Source organism: Macrobrachium rosenbergii, chromosome 30 (genome assembly GCF_040412425.1).
Source record: "Macrobrachium rosenbergii isolate ZJJX-2024 chromosome 30, ASM4041242v1, whole genome shotgun sequence".
In the NCBI taxonomy this organism is placed as follows: domain Eukaryota; kingdom Metazoa; phylum Arthropoda; class Malacostraca; order Decapoda; family Palaemonidae; genus Macrobrachium; species Macrobrachium rosenbergii.
In genome coordinates, this window is record NC_089770.1 from 28,038,221 (window position 1) to 28,056,272 (window position 18,052).

Consider the following 18,052-nt stretch of genomic DNA (forward strand, 5'->3'; position numbering starts at 1 on the left):
CCGCTCCATACCACAATTGAGACTAAGGGCAGCTTCATTTCTCATAGGCTAAGTGGAGACTACAATGAGGTGGCATTTAGAAGTTTGGGTTTGTGTGATGAGGTTTGTGTTTTGAAAACCATTGTGTTGTTCATTTGTGTTTTTTTTTTTTTATATTTATTTTATATGTCTGTTAGTGAGTATGTAACTGAATATTTATGTCTGTTTTCTTTTTACTTGCAGTTTGCTCGAGTGTGTTAGGGTTGAGTGAATGGCTCCCCTTCACCTAAACTGCGAGGGCCATAATCAGGAATTCCTTAGCAGAAGCTATTCGGGAGTAGATATCTACTGACAAGAACCGCAATGAAAAATCTGTGTTGGAGTTGCTGTTGGCCTACCTTGTGGCTGTAGCATCTGGTGAAACACAGTAAGGTGCAGGAATTGATGCAGTGGATTTACTTCAGAGGATTAGGGAGCATGAGGCCGGTAGGCATAATAATCAGTGTTTACAGTGTAAGAAAACTTCCCAGGATAGAAGAAAGTTAGACAGACATAAACTACTACACTTTGTTCCACATTAATTGCTGTTGATTTGATCATGAACAATTTACTGTAATTTGGGCTCTATTTGCAGTGGTTATGCACAGATACTTCTTTTCTTGAAGCTATTGCATTTATGTAATTTTGCAATGTTAAATGAATTGTTGAGTTTTTTGTGGTTTTGACCCCAACGCGTTTTGTTGGGTTCAGAATTCGCTACAACATCCAAGATGGAGTCGAGCTACTGATCCCCATCCCTTGAACACTCACAGCAAAGAAGGTCCATGAAGATCGTCTATCCTCTTCCCCAATGCCCAAGCAAGACGAGAGATGGTCTTGAGAGCCAGAACTCTGTCTGACGACTCTCGCAAGGGTGCGTGTGGAGCACGAGACAGGAACCCTAAATGAGAGTCACATGCCGCCCAGGGCCTGAGGTTCCCGGGAGAGCAAGACTGATCAAAGCTTCTCATCAGTAGCTATATCTCGACTGAGGAAAAAAGGCTACTTTCAGGTGAAAGACTAGGCCGAATGTCGACCTAAGTCTTCATAACTGAACTGGAGAGAAGCAACTCTCAGCGAAGAAGACGAGGAAGTCCGCGACCTGCTGAGGAGCAGATCTGACCAGAGAAAAAAGTCCCGTCAATGACACCAACCAGCAAAAATGGCTCCAATCTCTGGGTGCTGCTGCAGAGGATTAATGGAGATATCCAGCTATCTCCATTGCCACTCGGTGAGAAGCCTATGCTTGCAAGGGAAGCTGGATGGTCTCTAGTCGTGAAGGCACAGGGATTGTACTGCCTAAGTAAATGAAGCTCTCTATCCCCGTCACTTGATACCAGAGGCTGAGCTTGCCAACTAATACATCCCACTGCCTAGAATACATCAGACTGACGGCTCTACAGAGTGCACCAGAGTTCACTCAATCACCTGCAAAGGAACCAAAGCAACAGGAGGAAAATGAGACCCTCTTAGTTTGTTGGCATATGCCACTACTGTGGTGTTGTTGCCCAACAACATCCCAGAGTATCTCAAAAAACTGATCCTGAAACTCTCGGAGGGTCAGGAAACTGCCTAGGTTCCTGGATGTTGATGAGAAGGTACTATCATCTCGGTTGCACACCTCGAAGACAACGGTCTTACAGGTGTGTGCCTATTCGCCCGTCAGTGCATCTGAGAACAGAAGCATGTCACGAGGAGAATGTGCACACACATTCAGAGGTTCCTGTCGATCAAGCACCAGCCTAAATCCTCCCTCAGATCTCCTTCATTCTCCATGAAGAGAATCAAAGGCAAAGCTGCCCCTGAGGGGACAGCTTCTGTCGATCAAGCACCAGCCTAAATCCTCCCTCAGATCTCCTTCATTCTCCATGAAGAGAATCAAAGGCAAAGCTGCCCCTGAGGGGACAGCTTCTGCAGCAACGACATGACACCAAAGATGACTAGCTCTAGCAGGGCTGGCTGCTCCCAAAGTTAGGAATGCAGGAGAGGAGACAGAACAGAAGTTCGATGAAAGGCAGCTGGGGAGAACAGATACTTCTCCTGAAGGATATCCACTGCCAGGTCTCAGCTATGATGCTGTCATATAGTCCAATGACTTGACAGTCATTCCTTCATCAACCTACCAGCAGGAGGAGAACGCCATTCTGAGCATTCTCCCTTCCTCTCCTCCCTCTGCCCTCTTCCTGATGGAAAGAGGGTTGAAAGAGACACAAGTATGCACACTTTCTAAGAAGAGAATAAGGAAGGCTGGGTGTTCTGCAAGCACCCTTGGAGCCTGGGACTTCTTAGGGGCTGAGGAAGGGTTAACCTACCATCGTCCAGAGGACAAGGCAGTTGCCCTGGCACGTTCCTTGACTACTGCAGTATCTACCTACTCTCTGTGAAAGAGGGAGGCAGAACCAAGTAAAGGTCTGTTCCTGAGGGAATGTGATGACTCGGGACTTACTAGACTGGAGATCGGAATCAGGAGAGTGTCCCTCTTCTTAGCACCAGAATTGCCCATGGTTTGTTATCTGGTGCTGGGTAGGCAAATCCACCCCCAGATTGGAGCAGTCTCTAGAAGGCAAAGACCTCTTCAGGAATGATTGCATCTGGGGAGGCAAAGCCTTGAAAAAGTGAAGGATCACAGATTCATCAGGAGACTACTTGGAGGGACACCACTAGTGGTGTTTGCCGTCTTTTGGTGCGTGAGGGAACACCCTTTGCAGCAAAGTGAAACAGCAAGAGATCCAAGTCCGGACAAGCCAGAGCCAGGACAATCTGCTAGTTGGCATAAGACCCCTCCGAGGCAAGAAGAATCACTTTTGTCGAGGAAGAGGAAGGGGAAGGAGCTTGATTGGGTGGCTCAACCAAAATGAATGCCTTGTCCAGGGAAAAGGCATTCATCTGGTTGAGAAAGCCCTTATAACATGCAAGGACTGTGGCAGCCCCAACAAAACCCCTGCAAGGAGCAGTGAAGAGTTATTCACAGATGACGTGGTCCTCTCCCTGAAATCATTGTGCTGACGAATTGGCATGAAGATCTCTCTGGAAAGAAAATCGAGGGTGTCTGCGTCCCGAAGAAGAAGACCCTCAAGTCCTCCTGGGGCATGACAGTCACGATCTCTTCTTGGAGGAATAACCTCACCAGAACCCAGAAAACCATCCTCGATTACTCGGATGTACGGCAAGCCAATCTGAGAACCAAGCCCAAGGCGTAGATCCTTGTAGCGGAACTCCAATAAGAAACAAAACTTGTCAGAGTCCTCTCCGTCTATCTGACTCGCAGCAACCAAAAGGGTTTGAGGGAAGGGGAGAGGAGAAAAGCACTCTTACCTGTCCTGCTAGAAGAACCAGCAGAAGAGGCCGACCGCCGGCGATCATAAACCAGAGGTGATGATGGCAGCACAGAGGAAGGAGAGCGCTAACACCACGGTGAAGCGCTACCCTGAAGAGAGCGAAAGTTCACTTAAGCTGAGTCTCCTCAAGGAAGGAGAACCTCGACAGCATTTGGTTTGCCAAACTGAGCAAGCCGAGCCGATCACGTAAATGCAATCGGGGGCTGGGTGAGCAAGCTGAACCGCACAAGCTGAGTGAGCCAAGCCGATTGCGTTCAGGGGCCAGGCAAACATTCTGAGCCAGTTTCGAAACGTGATCAGGGGCTGAGCGAGCAGGCCAAGCTGAGCAAGCCAAGCTGATCCAAACTGATCACGTAAACGCGATCGGTGGCTGGGCAAGCAAGCAGGACTGAGCCAAGCCGAGCCAAGCCAAATCTCATAAGAGCAATCATTGGGAGTAAGCTCCTCTTGGCTTCCAAAGAAAACCGAGGAGCAACAGGCACAGAATCAGTCTTAGGCGTAGACTTATAAGAACTGGAATTGAGGCCACGCACTCAAAACCCCCGAGACACAGGAACCCAATGGGAAATGCGAATTGGTTCCCAACCCCAAGGGCTGGGAAGAGCCAAACAAGAGAACGCACTGCCTCTCCGAAGAGAGATAGTCCCTCAGAAGTCCTGCAGGACCTCTGAATGAAACCTCCTCCTCGTCCACGACTCCTGAAACGCAAGACCCCGGGGTGCAAGACATTGGGGTAAGCGATTTGGTTCCCAAGCTCGAAGGCCAGGAAGAGCCGACAAGAGATCCCACTGCCTCCCCATGAAGGGAGGCAGCCCTTTAGAAGCCCCATGGTGGGACTTCTTAGGAGAGGGAGAGGCAGCCTTCCTCTTCTTAGGCTGACGAGCCTCAGAAGGAGAAGGGGAGAAGGCAGCAAAAGACAAAGTCAAAGATAAAGATGGAGAAGACGATTACATCTCACAGGACTTCTTCCTCAATCTCTTCTCCATCTTCTGCAGGATGGTGGTCAGGAAACACAAGAACCGCCAGGGCAGCTAAATCAGGAAGCGCAACGGGAGCGGCCCAGGCGACAGGAACACCAGGAAAAGCAACAGGAGCAACCAAGGCAGCTGAGGCAGGAGGCATGACAGGAGTGGCCCAGCTGGCAGAAGCTTCAGGAACATCAGCAGTGGTGATGGGCAACCAGGCAGCTGAGGCAGGAGGCACAGCAGGAGTGGCCCGGTAACTGGCCGCCGGGGCAACAGGAGCAAAAAGACAGGCACAGCAGGTGCTTGATTGGGACCACAGGTATGACACGAGGCAGTGGCAAAGCATACAGGAGTGCCAGAGAACGAACAACGGTTGGTCCCCCTTTTCAGGGCACAGTGGTGACACCAACGTGGGGATCTTAGCCGGTACCATCAACGTGGTCGTCATTGAAGTATCAACTGTATGAGGGCAGCCTTCCTGCCACGGGAACTTCAGCTGCACCTTACGATGCTCACTGTCAACCTGGAGAAAAAAACAAAAAAGATTAATAAAGGGAGACTCCTCTCACTCCAAGGGGGATTGTCCTACAAAGCGATAGGAGGCCCCTGAGAAGAGGTAGTCTGACCAGGGCCCACCTCCCCGCCAATCTTCGCTCAACAAGCGAGCAAAGAGGACGAAGGAGAGATAGCCAGAAGGGAGCTACCAAAAGGAACGAAGGGGCAGTCACCGAGGGCCCCATCGGAGGCGAATAACCTTCCGACGATGCCCGGCAACCCCCTCCTGATAGATGCAGGTGGCAAAGAGCAACACTCGCACAAGACAGAAAAAGTTACAGTCCTGCCACCAAACAAGGAGCAGAGTGCGTGAGGTCCAAATGATAGGGGGAGCAAAATGTTATGCCCCTGACCGCCAACCCCAAAAAACACACTGGGGAAAGATGGCCTTTCCGCAAGGCTATCAAAATCGTGGGTTTGTATATTAAAAAACATCAGACACACACACTATATACACAAAAACATCACAAAAGATCACACTAGGAGAGAAGAGCTTAACGACAATCAGGCAGAGAGCTCCGAAAACACGTCTGCACAGCATGACGGCTGAAAGAAAATTGGAATGTTTATATCCGGGCAGGCGGGACTCCCACCTACCAGACGGTAGTTACTGCTAACCACCTTGTTCAAGTTTTAACAGGCGTTTCCAGCTTCGCTGTAATTCCTAATGTAATAGATCAATGGTTTGTATATCGTGTACGAACAAACCTATTTTTGGTAGCCACTGTGAGTCCTCAAAGGAGTTACACTCTTATGTTCCCCACCGGGCTCCATAGGATAGACCAACCAGTTACAAAGGATTCTCTTATAGGTGATCCCAGCCAGAATAGTGCTTGTTGGCACAGTGATAGAATATAAAGGACTTGGGACAGGAGGGCTCTATCTCCTGTCTTACGATTACCTAGGCTCAACATCATACTCGAAGAGGAAGATGAGGTCTGTGCCAGATATATGTTCACCCCAGTTCCATGCCTTTTCATCAGGGAGAGTGGGTGGGTTTGAGGACTCACAGCAGCTACCAAAAACAGGTTTTTCCTACGTCAAAATCCGGTTTTTGATAGCGTAGCCACAGTTCATCCTCAAGGGAGCTTACAAAAGAATTTGGCAGGTGACAAAATGGCTTAGTTCCTAATAAATAAATCTCAACAACCCAGAGTAATTTTTGATCCGAGGTATAGTCACAGGTTAATAACCATTTTCTTTATTCTGGATATTACCCATAGGGTTTGGCAATAAAGAACAGGGAACAACACACGAACCAATACGTATGATTCTTGTAGTGTGAAGGTGGCTTACCTAATCATGTTGGGTCTGGCAGGGGGATTATTACGCCTTCCCCAGCAATATCTCAGCACAACCACCACTCTCATGGCAATAGTGTTTCAGGAATTTTTTATTCAAGATAAAGTCAGAGGTCATCAACAGTTTTCTTTATTCCGAACACCCATTCGGGTCTGGCAATAAAGAACAAGAGATACTCGATCCTATAAATGTATTATCCATTGTGGTTCTACAGTGATTTAACTAATTATGTTGGGTCTGGCTACAAGACTCTTGTGTCTTCACCAGTTCAGGAACACTGTCTATAATAACAACTTCATGCACTCGAAGACTTCTTCAAAGGAAACATTTCCAAACAAAGTTAAGGATGTACTCACCTTTTGGATGTCATGCGACTTAGGAAAGGAGTGAGGGTCTGCCTTTAAATGAGGGCCTGCTTTTTAATGATGGCTACTAAAATAATTCTCAGCCCATGTAGAGAGAGTGGTTTGTTTGTGCTAAGGTGTAGGAAAAATAGGACCATCTGGGATGTTTGTGTGACATCTAGGTAAACCTTAAGCGCTTGAACCAGGCATAATATTTTATATGAAATACTGAATAACTTTATCAGAAAAGGGGATTCTCCCTTTAAAAAGATCCTCATTCTTGGCCAGGAATGATAGGCCAGGAGACAAGAGCAAATGACACCTAGGTGTATGAGTGGTGAAATGTTGTTTTCGTCTAAGAGAGCCTAGTACAGTAATCCCAGCTCCTGATGCCAAAGCAGACAAGAAGACTGCCTTTTGCAGCACATGAATTGAGCTGATGACAATAATCCAAGAACCTTATTCAGGGACCAGGTAATGGGAAACCTTGCAGGAGCTGATCTTTGCAGTGTAAACGACTGGAGAATGGAATTAACAATTTCTATATTGGAATCAATTCCAAAACCATAAGGCAAGGGTTCTGCCAATGCTGCCTTGTTTGCCATGACTGTTGAAATTGCGAGGTGCTTGACCTCAAAAGATAATAAAATGTAAAACTGTTTAAACAGATTTCAACTGGGCTTTCAGTGTGGGGGTAATCTAACCACAATTCCCATACCCACTGGTTTGTTGGATAAATGAAGTCCGTAGTTTACACTAGGTACCTAGCAATGTTAGGCAAATAATCTTCACAGTAGATTAGATTTAAAATTCCACATGAAGGTCACAGCTCAGAAAGGAGGATGCGTAGACAACTTCCCCTCCTCTTGTCTGGGATAGAACAACAGAGAGCAATATAATCTATTCTTTTGCCTGTTGTGGAAGAAATAAGGAACCAATTACTGTCTGGCTAATTCAGGGCTACTAGGCAAGCAGTTCCATTGAAAGCTAGTAGATTGTTCAAAGCTTTCAAAATCTGGGACAAAGAAGGAAAAAGGTATATCATCCTCCATTTGTTCTAATCTTATAGGAATGCATCTCTTGCTATTGCCTGAATGTCCAGGTTCAGAGACACATACACTGGAAGTTGATGGTTCTCGCATGTGGCAAATCGGTCCACTTCTGGACTGTGGAAGCAAGTAAGCAATTACAGTACTGACTTGAGAGGAGTTCAGCCTGAGCCTAACCTCTTTATAGAAGACACGCAGTCATATTGTCTAGGACCAAAAAAATGTGTCCCTTTTGGAGGTTTCAATTTTCTGAGATGAAAAGACAGCCAATAGCCCCAGGAAGCTGGTATGACACTCCCTCCAAGCAGGTGACCGTCTTCCCTCTAACTGACAATCTTCCCAATGGCCTCCCCAACCTGTCAAGGTATTATCACTTGTACGAAAAGTGGAGGTTGGCCTGTTTGCTAGAGACCCCTTCCAGGTCCATGGATAGAGTACCTTCCCAATCTCAGATGAAGGCAATCACAAAGTCTTTTCCTGGCATGAGAGAGCCAGACTCCGTTAAATCCTACAGTCACAATCTCAGGATTAGATTTATCATGGCCCCAAACTGTAACAGGCCCAGACTTCATTCCAATTGTCATCTGGAAAAGCTGGGTTGTGCAAGGAATCTACCAAATCCTTCCCTATTCTGGTTTGACTGCCTTGGGAAGAGACAGCTGCCAACAAAGAGTAGCCCAACAAAGCCCCAGCCTCAGAAAAGGTCTACTGGATGTAAAGTGGGACTTGTTATTAAACCTTTTTACTGGAGTCTGTCAACTACCACTCTCAGGTTTTGTCAGCACTCTTCTCTGGTGGCTCCCCAGATTAGCCAATCATTTAGGTAGGCCACCAGTTAAAATCCTTCATTCCTCAGCTCCCAAAAAATAGGTACAGTATATATAAAAATTTATGCAAACAATATGTTTGTTCAAATTTCATGGGTCAAGGATCACCCTTTGTTCGGAGAAATGCTTCTTGGGGCGTTGAAGAGTGGTGGCAAATAAAGCCAACTTTCTCTAAGGTACCTCTTTTGAAATGGGTCTGGTTTTTTGGAAAAAATTACTTCAGAGGAGGGGAAGAGTGAAACCATCTCTACCCTAGCCCACTATGAATTATACTGGCCCCCAAGAGGAGGATTTTCCACTGCAAGTCATATGGGGCTCCACCTCTTCCTTTCCTTGTAATAGGCAGTCCAGAAGTTGAGTTTTCTTTCCCCTAGTAGGAATGTCTTGTTTGCTTTGAAAGAGGTGCTGATGCTGCTATTGTCCTTTCTTCTATTGCCGGAGAGGTCCTTTAGCAGTGACCAAAGGCTTGTACAACTCTGATTCATACCAATTTTTCTTAGACATGAAATTACTGCACTGCCTACAAGAAGTGCTGATGTTTCTAAGCTAAACTAAATATGAAAAACTGCTTATTTAACATATTTGTAATCTTTAATCAATTAGTAATTGCTACAGTAATAAGGCAGGAGCATGAATTTTAACAAATAATGAATTACTCCAAATAAGGAAAATTATAAATATATATAAGCCAAGAAATTTTATACTCTTCAATAACCATTATGAGCATAACAAAAACAAAGGAGGTGCAATAAACATACCATTAGTCAGTTAACTACTCCATAAAGCATTAAGCTGATAAGCTAGCCGTGATCATTTTAATTTGAATACATAGTCAAAATTGGTATAAAATGGACCAATTTCTAACTAATGAATATCAGGCAAACAACATGGCTGTTAAAAATAAAAGAGATTGTCCTGTATAAGGACATTTCACTCAGCGACACAGGGCGAGCCCAGAAAAAGAGAATACTTACAGTAAGCAGCAGCAGTAACAGACACATTGTCACTAGAACTTAATAACCTTATTAAAGACCAAAGAGCACAACCTATAGTCACTAAGATGAAGAAATAAAAGATACTAAAGTACAGGCTAAAACATGGATAATCAATTAAGGAAAAGTAGAGCTGGAAAGCAGAGTCAAGAGCTCTTTTCAGACAAATATACACTTTGGTATGACCATTCTCTGTGACAGTGGGCCTTGGGAGCCCAGATGAGCATGAGAGCTGGATTTTTTTTAGCATGTCTGGGAGGGGTGCTGACACACTTGAAGGCAGATATAAAGTGATGGGTTTTTCATGCAATGAAAAACTAAGTTCTTTACAGAATGGATAAAAGAACAAAGGATACTTCTGCTTCATACACTATAAAGTTAAATCTTAAGAGTAACTATAGTTAGTGTCAGCTGATCTGTCATCGGAATATTGTCTTCATTAATACTTTGTCATGGCAGCACTGTTCATGATATCGGTTGCTGATTGGCTTAATTCCATCTCATTCAAATGTACTGTAATCTAACAGACAATGAATTCCAACCAAAGCACTTATTTATATGTAAGACATGGGGTTATACACATAAAGTGCAAAAAGAACTTTAAATATAAATGTGTCTGTTTGATTACAGATATACCCGGGCCATAATGATATAAAAACTAAGCACCAGTAAGAAATACAGGTACTAGTAAATGTATACGTACAACCAGAGGAGGAGGATGGTCATGGGAAATTATCTTACTTGACTGGGATTAAGAGCATCAGCTGAAACTGAACTGTTATCACTTTTATCCAAATGTGGCAGTCTGCTTATCTGATGTAAAATTTCTTGTTTTCAATAATAAATATATATTATTCAAGCATCCTTTAAAATGTATGAAATTACTGTAAATATACCAAATGACTTGAGTGCACACTTTTTTCAACAGCGACTGTTAAAGGCAATTTATAACTTACAACCTATATAATACAAAACAGTACTACAGACCCGAGTCATTTCTTAGGTTTGTTATGATTCCTTAGAAGTATACATCCCAGTCATACTACCATTGTCTAACATACATGTATCAGTCATGTCTTTTTCTTCAAAAATTTTTCTTCAGCTGATAAAAGCCATTAACATCATAAAACAATTGTAAAAGATACACAACTGCCTCGATCAGAACACAAAATTCCTTTCTATTCTGAATTTTGCATACATGTTACATGCTGGTCTCAGCAATACACTTTCCATATACAGTACTGCTTGTTGTATGAAATGAAGCAGATAACACATAACAAGAATAAAACGGGTTAGACTATAATGCACTGGGAAGGGAGTGTAATGCTACGGTAGACATTTCAAATTCTGGCAAAACTAGCTATTACCAAAGCCAGGCAGTATTTATTGAAACCTGAGTTTATCTATGTACAAAATATTGCAAAAAGACAAGTCTAAAATGAAAAATGATGTATTAGCAGCATGCTTATCCTACATGAGCCTCATGAAGCTAACCACTCAGAATGCTTTCTCAGGGACACTGAAAGAAGCACCCTATTTCTAATGGTGTTTGAAATACGTTTCTGCCTTTTCTCATATTCAGCAATTATAGTATTGGCTACTAACCCACAAGACTTTATAACCATCAGCCTGTTTTGTTTACATCGATGGAAATTATGAGTGGGTAAGGCTGGTGCGAGGTAAAATCACCATAAGCCTATGTACAAGAATCCATTTCCATTCTCAGTTACAAAAGTACAACAAAAGCTTAACATCATTGCAAAGTATTTGTTTATCCAAACGAGTGCAATTAAAAATAATTACCGGAGGCACATTTAGAGATGTGTTTTTCTACACTGTGTCGATTTTACCTTGAACCAGGTAACAATAATGAAGGATAGATAACAAGTGATAAATAAAAGCTCAGCCTATCTGAAAATCTTACTTTTCAATGGGAATTAACTTATGAAGGGGTAGAGTATATTATTTAATTTTATGATTTTATATTAAAAGTATTGAATTTCATCAATTAATCAACAGTTTGAAAAAAATTCTGAGCATAGTCTTATAATACTATAATTTAAGACAGTGGTATCACCGCTATTTCTCTCTCGTCCTCTCCATTCGCTTGTTATTCTCTCTCTCACTCTCTCTCTTTGCATTTGTTTGTTATTCTCTCTCCTGTCCATCGCCTACTATTTTTCTCTCATCCTCTGTCTGCAGGCAGTACATCACACAGTGGTGCTATGATCAAATGTCAATGAATGTTAATTTTTTCAGGGACAGATGAGTTGAAACTGAATAATATTCATGCATTTTTAAAACCGAATTTTTAAGCTTCTACACCAAACTATAAATGGTAAGTAAATATATACAGAATTTAATTACAGTACCAAAAAGATTGGATGAAAACTTGAATGAGTAGTCAAGAATATTAAGGCCAAGAAAATTCAAGATCACAGGTAAATACGGGGTGATCCTTCTCAAAAAGGGAAACTTAGTATAACATACTTACTTTTTCTAGGCTTAATTTTTTCGTAACCAAAATTCTGACCTCTCTCTAATATGAGGTCACTGCCTTCCACATCAACTAGTGTCTTCTTTCTTAAAAAGTGGAAGTGATTCAGGGCAAAATTGTAAAATTCTTCCTCCAGTCTCATCACCTTTATAGAAGAAAAAAATATGTTAACAGAATGTACTTTAACAAGAAATTTTCAGGACTGCATACCTTTGGAATGAGTACAATCAATTCAGATATCATTTGTTAAATACAATCAACTATCAAAACTGATTTTTTTAAACCCTCAATACCTGTCAGCTTTAGGTCAGTAACTTAATTTTCTTAATGTGCAAATGCATACTTAAATTCTATCAGCCATAGCAGTAATATTCAAGAATGAAACTAGTTTTGCATCACATAGTAGACACAGTTACAGACCAACTGCTACGAGTCAGCTTTCCAAGCTATGAAATGCCTTAATCACAGGTTGGATGCTGCAAGAATGATTCTTTAATGACCAACTGAACTTACAAATTTCCTGTATGAGAAAAATGATGTATGGTTGGAGACGTAGTTTCAGATCTTATAAAACTTTATGGCAAATACTAATTTTCATCATCAACCCTCCTGCAAATGTGAGCATTCCATACTCTACCTAACAGCATAATATCATTACACAAGACCACATACTGAAATCTTACTGGAATTGATTTAGACATGCAATCAGCTGAGGATGTCCCTCTCCATTAGGTATTATATGAAAGGCCTTATATACAGACAGTCCCCAGTTATCGGCGGGGGTTCTGTTCCCACGGCTTGACAGTAAGAGAAAATCACCAATGACCAAAAATCGGCGCTTTTTTAGCGATTTTCAGTTATCAGCGCCTCTGTTAGGTATGTATCGGCGCCAATACACGATTGTTGTCGCCGATAAGCGGAAATTGGCACATACCACCGAATATCATCAATTTTCATCGCTGGACAAGCATCAAAAAACCAGATCACAGATAACCGAGCCTGCCAATAGCCAGGGACTGCCTGTATTCATAACAATGATAAAATCAACACAACCTGTTTTAGGTCATTTGTCCTTCCTTTATTAGAATGCTGCTTTTGGTGTGATGTCTGCTTCTTCCAGTGACTTATCTCTTTTAGACAGAGTGGTTCATGGTGGTAGGTTTCTGTTAACTAACACCAGCAGTTATGACTTGGACCATCGATGGATGGTCTCTGTCAATTTTTCATAAGTTGTATTTCAACAGAAAACTTTCACTATCACAATTGATCCCTGATCCTCTTTGCCTGCCAAGAGTGACCAGATTTGCTGCAGAGCATCACCAATATGCAGTAAATGTGCCTCGCTGTCAAACTACTCAGTTCCAGAGGTCTTTTTTTTCATCATACAAAAGGATTGTGGAATGGTTTACCTAAGTGAAGCTCTTATGCATTCCTACCCTAACACAATTCACCTTGTATTTTACTAATCTATGTACATTTTTATCTTTATATCAATTAATCTGTTTTTATTGTCTAATTACTGATCTCTTCTATCTGTATTTCCAATCCTCTTCTGTAGCTTATTTCAAATGAACACCATCTTTGGAAGCTTGAATTTCAAGTCAATGGCCCCTGTAGTCGTAGTCACATAATGTAGTATGTAATAGTAGTAGTATATTGGTGTACAGTGCTTTAATTTACACTTCCACATTATGTTTACGATAACAGGATAATACTGTAAGCTGACCTCCATTCAGGAAGATTATAGTTTAGCAAATCTTATTACAACTACATATAGTAACTCTCTTTTTGGTATACAGACCGAAGGAGGCTTGACTGCCAAAAAAAAAATAAATTATCCAAGAAAACAGCTACCAGACTTCATCCCTTAGTGGACAACAGACCCATCTCCTCAAAAGAGATAAGGTACATAATTTGGTGTGCTGAAAAAGGCCCCTTGAGTTTTTGAGTTGTTAAATTTCTAACCAATACTTCTTGAACTTTTATAATTTTCCTAAATACATTACTTCTTGAACTTTTATAATTTTCCTAAATACATTACTTCTTGAACTTTTATAATTTTCCTAAATACATAACTTTGAAAATGGTGGACAGCTTAAAATGTGTTAATTTACTGTTACCATTTTATAAATCACAGATGGTTGTTATTACCAAAATTTAACTGTAAAAACAAAGAGTGCCATTCATGCCCGAGTCCTAAGGATCGTTACTAGTTTCAAAAGTGCTTGTAAGTAACCATATTTACACAGTGGAAGCACACCAGTAGTTCAGTTGTTTCCTTCCACTTCATCTACACTCCTGCTACTCTTCATCTAAGTTCCCTTTACAGTCTAGTGTACTGTATCCTCAACTTAAAAGAAATATTTTGGCTCATTTAAGACCTACCGTTCTTCCACCATAACAAGGTGCTCCACTTCATCTCTTCTACATTTGCTCATCATATACTTCTAGGCATTAAAATCACGAATGTTTTACAATCCTGAGAATTTCACACCACCATCTATTACAGTCAATATACAGTACTAGACCACCCCAACACTTTTCCTACAGCATCAACAAAATGACCATTTCCCTGAATATATTTTATTCTCTTTCTTATTAGTACCAACCGTAAGTTTCTCTTATGTTGTTTTTCAATACTTTTTCCCATTCTTGCTTCCTTACCAGTAACTGTAAGTTTTGTTTTGTTTATGTTGTTTTTCAATACTTTTTTCCCATTCCCCCCTTCTATTTTTTCAGCAGTTCTGCAACCTCTTCCTCTGATTCTACTGGTAACACTGGTCATCTACCCGCCAAGAGTTCCTACAAGCCTCCTTTTCTGGAATCCTTTGTAGTTTCTTCCATTAACAGAATAAGCAACAAAAGAGTTTAAGACTGATTCTTGATGGACAACAAAATTTGCTAATTCTTTGATAATTCATCTGTCTTCACTCTAGATCTTGTGTTATCAAACATAAACATCACTACTTCAAGAAGTTTTTTCAGTGTCCTCTGGCTTCGCAATTCCCATCTAACTTCCTGTATTGCTGCTCTGTCATATGCCTTCTCAAGATCCACAAATCTGTGGCATCTTTTTCACATCACAGGGTACTTTTTCTGTAGTTGCCTCATCAAAAAAGCTGCCACTTGTGGACCTTTCTAACAAGAAACCTTCTGATGACTATCAATTTTAAAATTTTTGATGGCATAGTTGCTTGCTTCATCCTCAAGGAGTTACCCCCATGGTATGCCAGTGCTCCATGGGGACTAGACTAGTATCAAAGAAATACTTTTTAGCCTGGTCTTGTAGCCAGGTATTGTGTCGTAATGAAAACACTATGGCACGTGACAGAGTATGATGGACTCAAAGATAAGAGGGCATTTTCCTTATCTTCAGCAAAGTTGAACCCAGTTTTTCCTACGTCAAAAACTGCAAGAAGTGACTACTGCGCATGCATGTCTGCCATCTTGTTTACAACCAGGGCAGGCAAAAGACCAGCCCCATTACCCTCTGCTAGTCAAAATTGTGCGCATGACATTTCAGTGCTCCTCACAAAATTGCTTTGATTTCAAATTTTTTCATCACCAAGAATCATGGAAACATCTAAACTTGAAAGTTAAGTACTTATTTTTAAGCTCCAGTTAAAACTTGTTAGTTCAAACTGTGGAACAAGTGTTTATTTTGTGTGCGGAAACCAGACTTTGTTTTCTGAGCACATAGTCGGTGCTTTCTCATGATCTCAGTTATTTGCAAAAGGCCCAAAAATTTTGAATTTTTGATCATTCCATTTAGAAGTTTTAATTAAAGGAATGTTCCACAATTTATTATAAATTTAGATAATCCCTTTAAATAACGATGTCTACAATAACCTGGACAGTAGCCTACATGAGATGGCAGCCTAACAAATTCACTGTGAATAATTTAACTGTAGCAGATGTTGTCTGTAGCCTATAACCTAGGATTACATATCCTAAAGGTGACTTAAATAACCTGGATTAGGTTATAACCCAAATTAAGGTAAGTAAGAACCTTTTAAGACATTCTTTTATGGTCCTAGGCAGCAGCCTAGTTTACACCAAGAACCCTAGAATTTGATAAACAGACTACAGAAATTTTCCTTTTATACAGACTGTATACTTAAGCATGATCTAAAATAATCCAGGACTAAGCAGCATCTTATATTAAACTTTTACAAAACATCCCATTATTGAACTAAATCATTTTCCTAGACCACATAATTGAGGACTAGATGAAAATAGTAACCTCTGTCGGATGAGATGGCAGCCTAGCCTTAAGGCTACATACTAAGGCAATTGTGTTTTATGTAACCATACCCTTGTGAATTAAATAATCCAGATAAGATAGTATCCTAGATCAGAGTAAGTGATAGCCTAGCTATAAGATTATTGGCTTACTATTTTATATAGTAGACTAAATAACCTAAGATCAGATACAAACACCAACCTGGGTTGGACAAAATTAGTAGCCTAACTATAAGTTTACATACAGTATTAATAAGTTGCTGGTTTTATATAGCCTATACATTTAAGTGTGATCTATAAAAATCTGGATTAGGTAATGCCCTATACTAGGCTAAGAAAGAACAAGTAAGCCTAGGAGTACATATAAACAGTATTCTATGATCAATAACACTGGTAAAGTCTTATGTAGCCTATACCCTTACAAGTGATATAAAGCTAGAACAAGCCATAGCCTAACCAGATTAAGCAGAAATCCCTTTTTGAGAGAATATCCTACTGTTAATTTAGAAACACCGTGGCTGAGTATCATACACAAAGGGTAGTCTTAGTTACATAAAACAAAATACCAGATTATAAGAGGATTAATTTTTGTATAGCTTATATCCTTAAGTTTTTAAATAAACCTAGAAAAAGAAGCAGCTTACAATAGGTTAAGCGAGAATCCTCTAAGAAATCTTCTGCTTAGATTAACATAGATTATCCTAGAAAGATTAACCTAAGCCCTGTAAAACAGTAGCTTAGGTTAGTTGAACAAATTAGTTCATAGGTTAGTCTGTATGGCATGACAATTTAGAATTAAAATTTCACATAGCCATTGCAAAAGGATTAACAGTTTAAGTAAGTACAGCCTTATACGGTGTCAAAATTAACCTAAACCTAAAATGGTTTAGGTTAACTTAGATATTTTATAAAAGGTATTACATTTACACACTAGTAATCAAATTAACCTGTAAGATGTAATATGCTAATGATACAGGGTTTTACAAGTGTCCTTTATTAAAAACAACTTATACTAATTAGTTTCTAATAACAACTTGGTTCTTTCACTTCAGGGCCACCATTATCCAGAACCCTCAGCTCAAGTGTTCCCCAGCAAATTGCTCGGTTCACTTTTTGCCAGTGGGTACAGCCCATACCACCTGCCACGAGCATGGTCCTTATGAAAAACAAGACAAATTTGCTTGGTCGCCAGATATGTGCAAAATCTGCAGCATATTCTTGGCACTAAGTTTTAATGACGAAACAGCTTGTTTTAAGCTGTCACGATGGGTCCTAGGGTTCAGCAAGGGGGAGGAAGGGGGAGATTATATCTTTCCGGCAGAACTCCCGCAGCAAATATTAAACCCTTCTCAGAAGATCTATATTTGGGCCAAAACCCCGTAACATCAGTTCCCAATACCCCAGGTTAACCCTGCAGAGGATATAGAGGAAGTTCCTCTTGGAGGTGATTTTCTTACAAATGAAGTTGATACTACTACCAAAATGACCTTGCTGAACCCAGAGAGATCAGGGACACAACCTTCAGCTAACCATGGGAGAAACTTTCCAGAAGAAATTCAATTGCCCATGCAGCTATCAGAAGCTAATCTGGATCCTTCCCCAAAAAGGGGTACAAGGATTCACTTAACCCCAATTGAAATGACTACATTTTCAGAGGGGTTTAGTAACTCACCCAGAACCTCTGCCCCCTGGGTAACAGGCAGTCACAGTTTAGCTGTGGATGCTGTCAGATTACACAAACTCCCCCAAAAGGGATACACATTTTGCAGCATTTGATCAATTCCGTAAGGAAATTATGAGTAATATCAAAGATGACCTTGCCACCGAATGGCAATTTATAATGGACATTTGCATGATTCTGAACAGGAAATTAAGAAATCAAGTCAGTGATGTACACTCCAAAGTGTAAAAGTACTGCATCCT

At 41.1% G+C, this 18,052-nt stretch overlaps 1 protein-coding gene and 1 long non-coding RNA gene across 5 annotated transcripts in view; one reads left to right on the forward strand and one right to left on the reverse strand.

The window, feature by feature from the left end:
* The window catches only part of LOC136855146 (uncharacterized), a 50,493-nt gene extending 48,340 nt beyond the window's left edge, over window positions 1-2,153 (forward strand). For both annotated transcript variants that reach the window (XR_010857924.1, XR_010857925.1), the window contains exon 3: window positions 223-2,153. This is a non-coding gene — a long non-coding RNA (uncharacterized lncRNA). The remainder of the gene's footprint in view (window positions 1-222) is intronic.
* Window positions 1-18,052, reverse strand: part of LOC136855145 (heparan sulfate 2-O-sulfotransferase 1-like) — a 110,324-nt gene that overhangs the window by 5,993 nt on the left and 86,279 nt on the right. For 2 of the 3 annotated variants that reach the window (XM_067132036.1, XM_067132038.1), the window contains 2 exons: window positions 11,885-12,032; window positions 11,454-11,613 (listed from right to left, as the gene is read on the reverse strand). In XM_067132036.1, the coding sequence (XP_066988137.1) occupies window positions 11,576-11,613; window positions 11,885-12,032 (186 nt within the window). In that variant the 3' untranslated portion in view covers window positions 11,454-11,575. Of the gene's footprint in view, window positions 1-11,453; window positions 11,614-11,884; window positions 12,033-18,052 lie in introns of those variants that run through there. The other variant, XM_067132039.1, reaches the window with a different exon arrangement.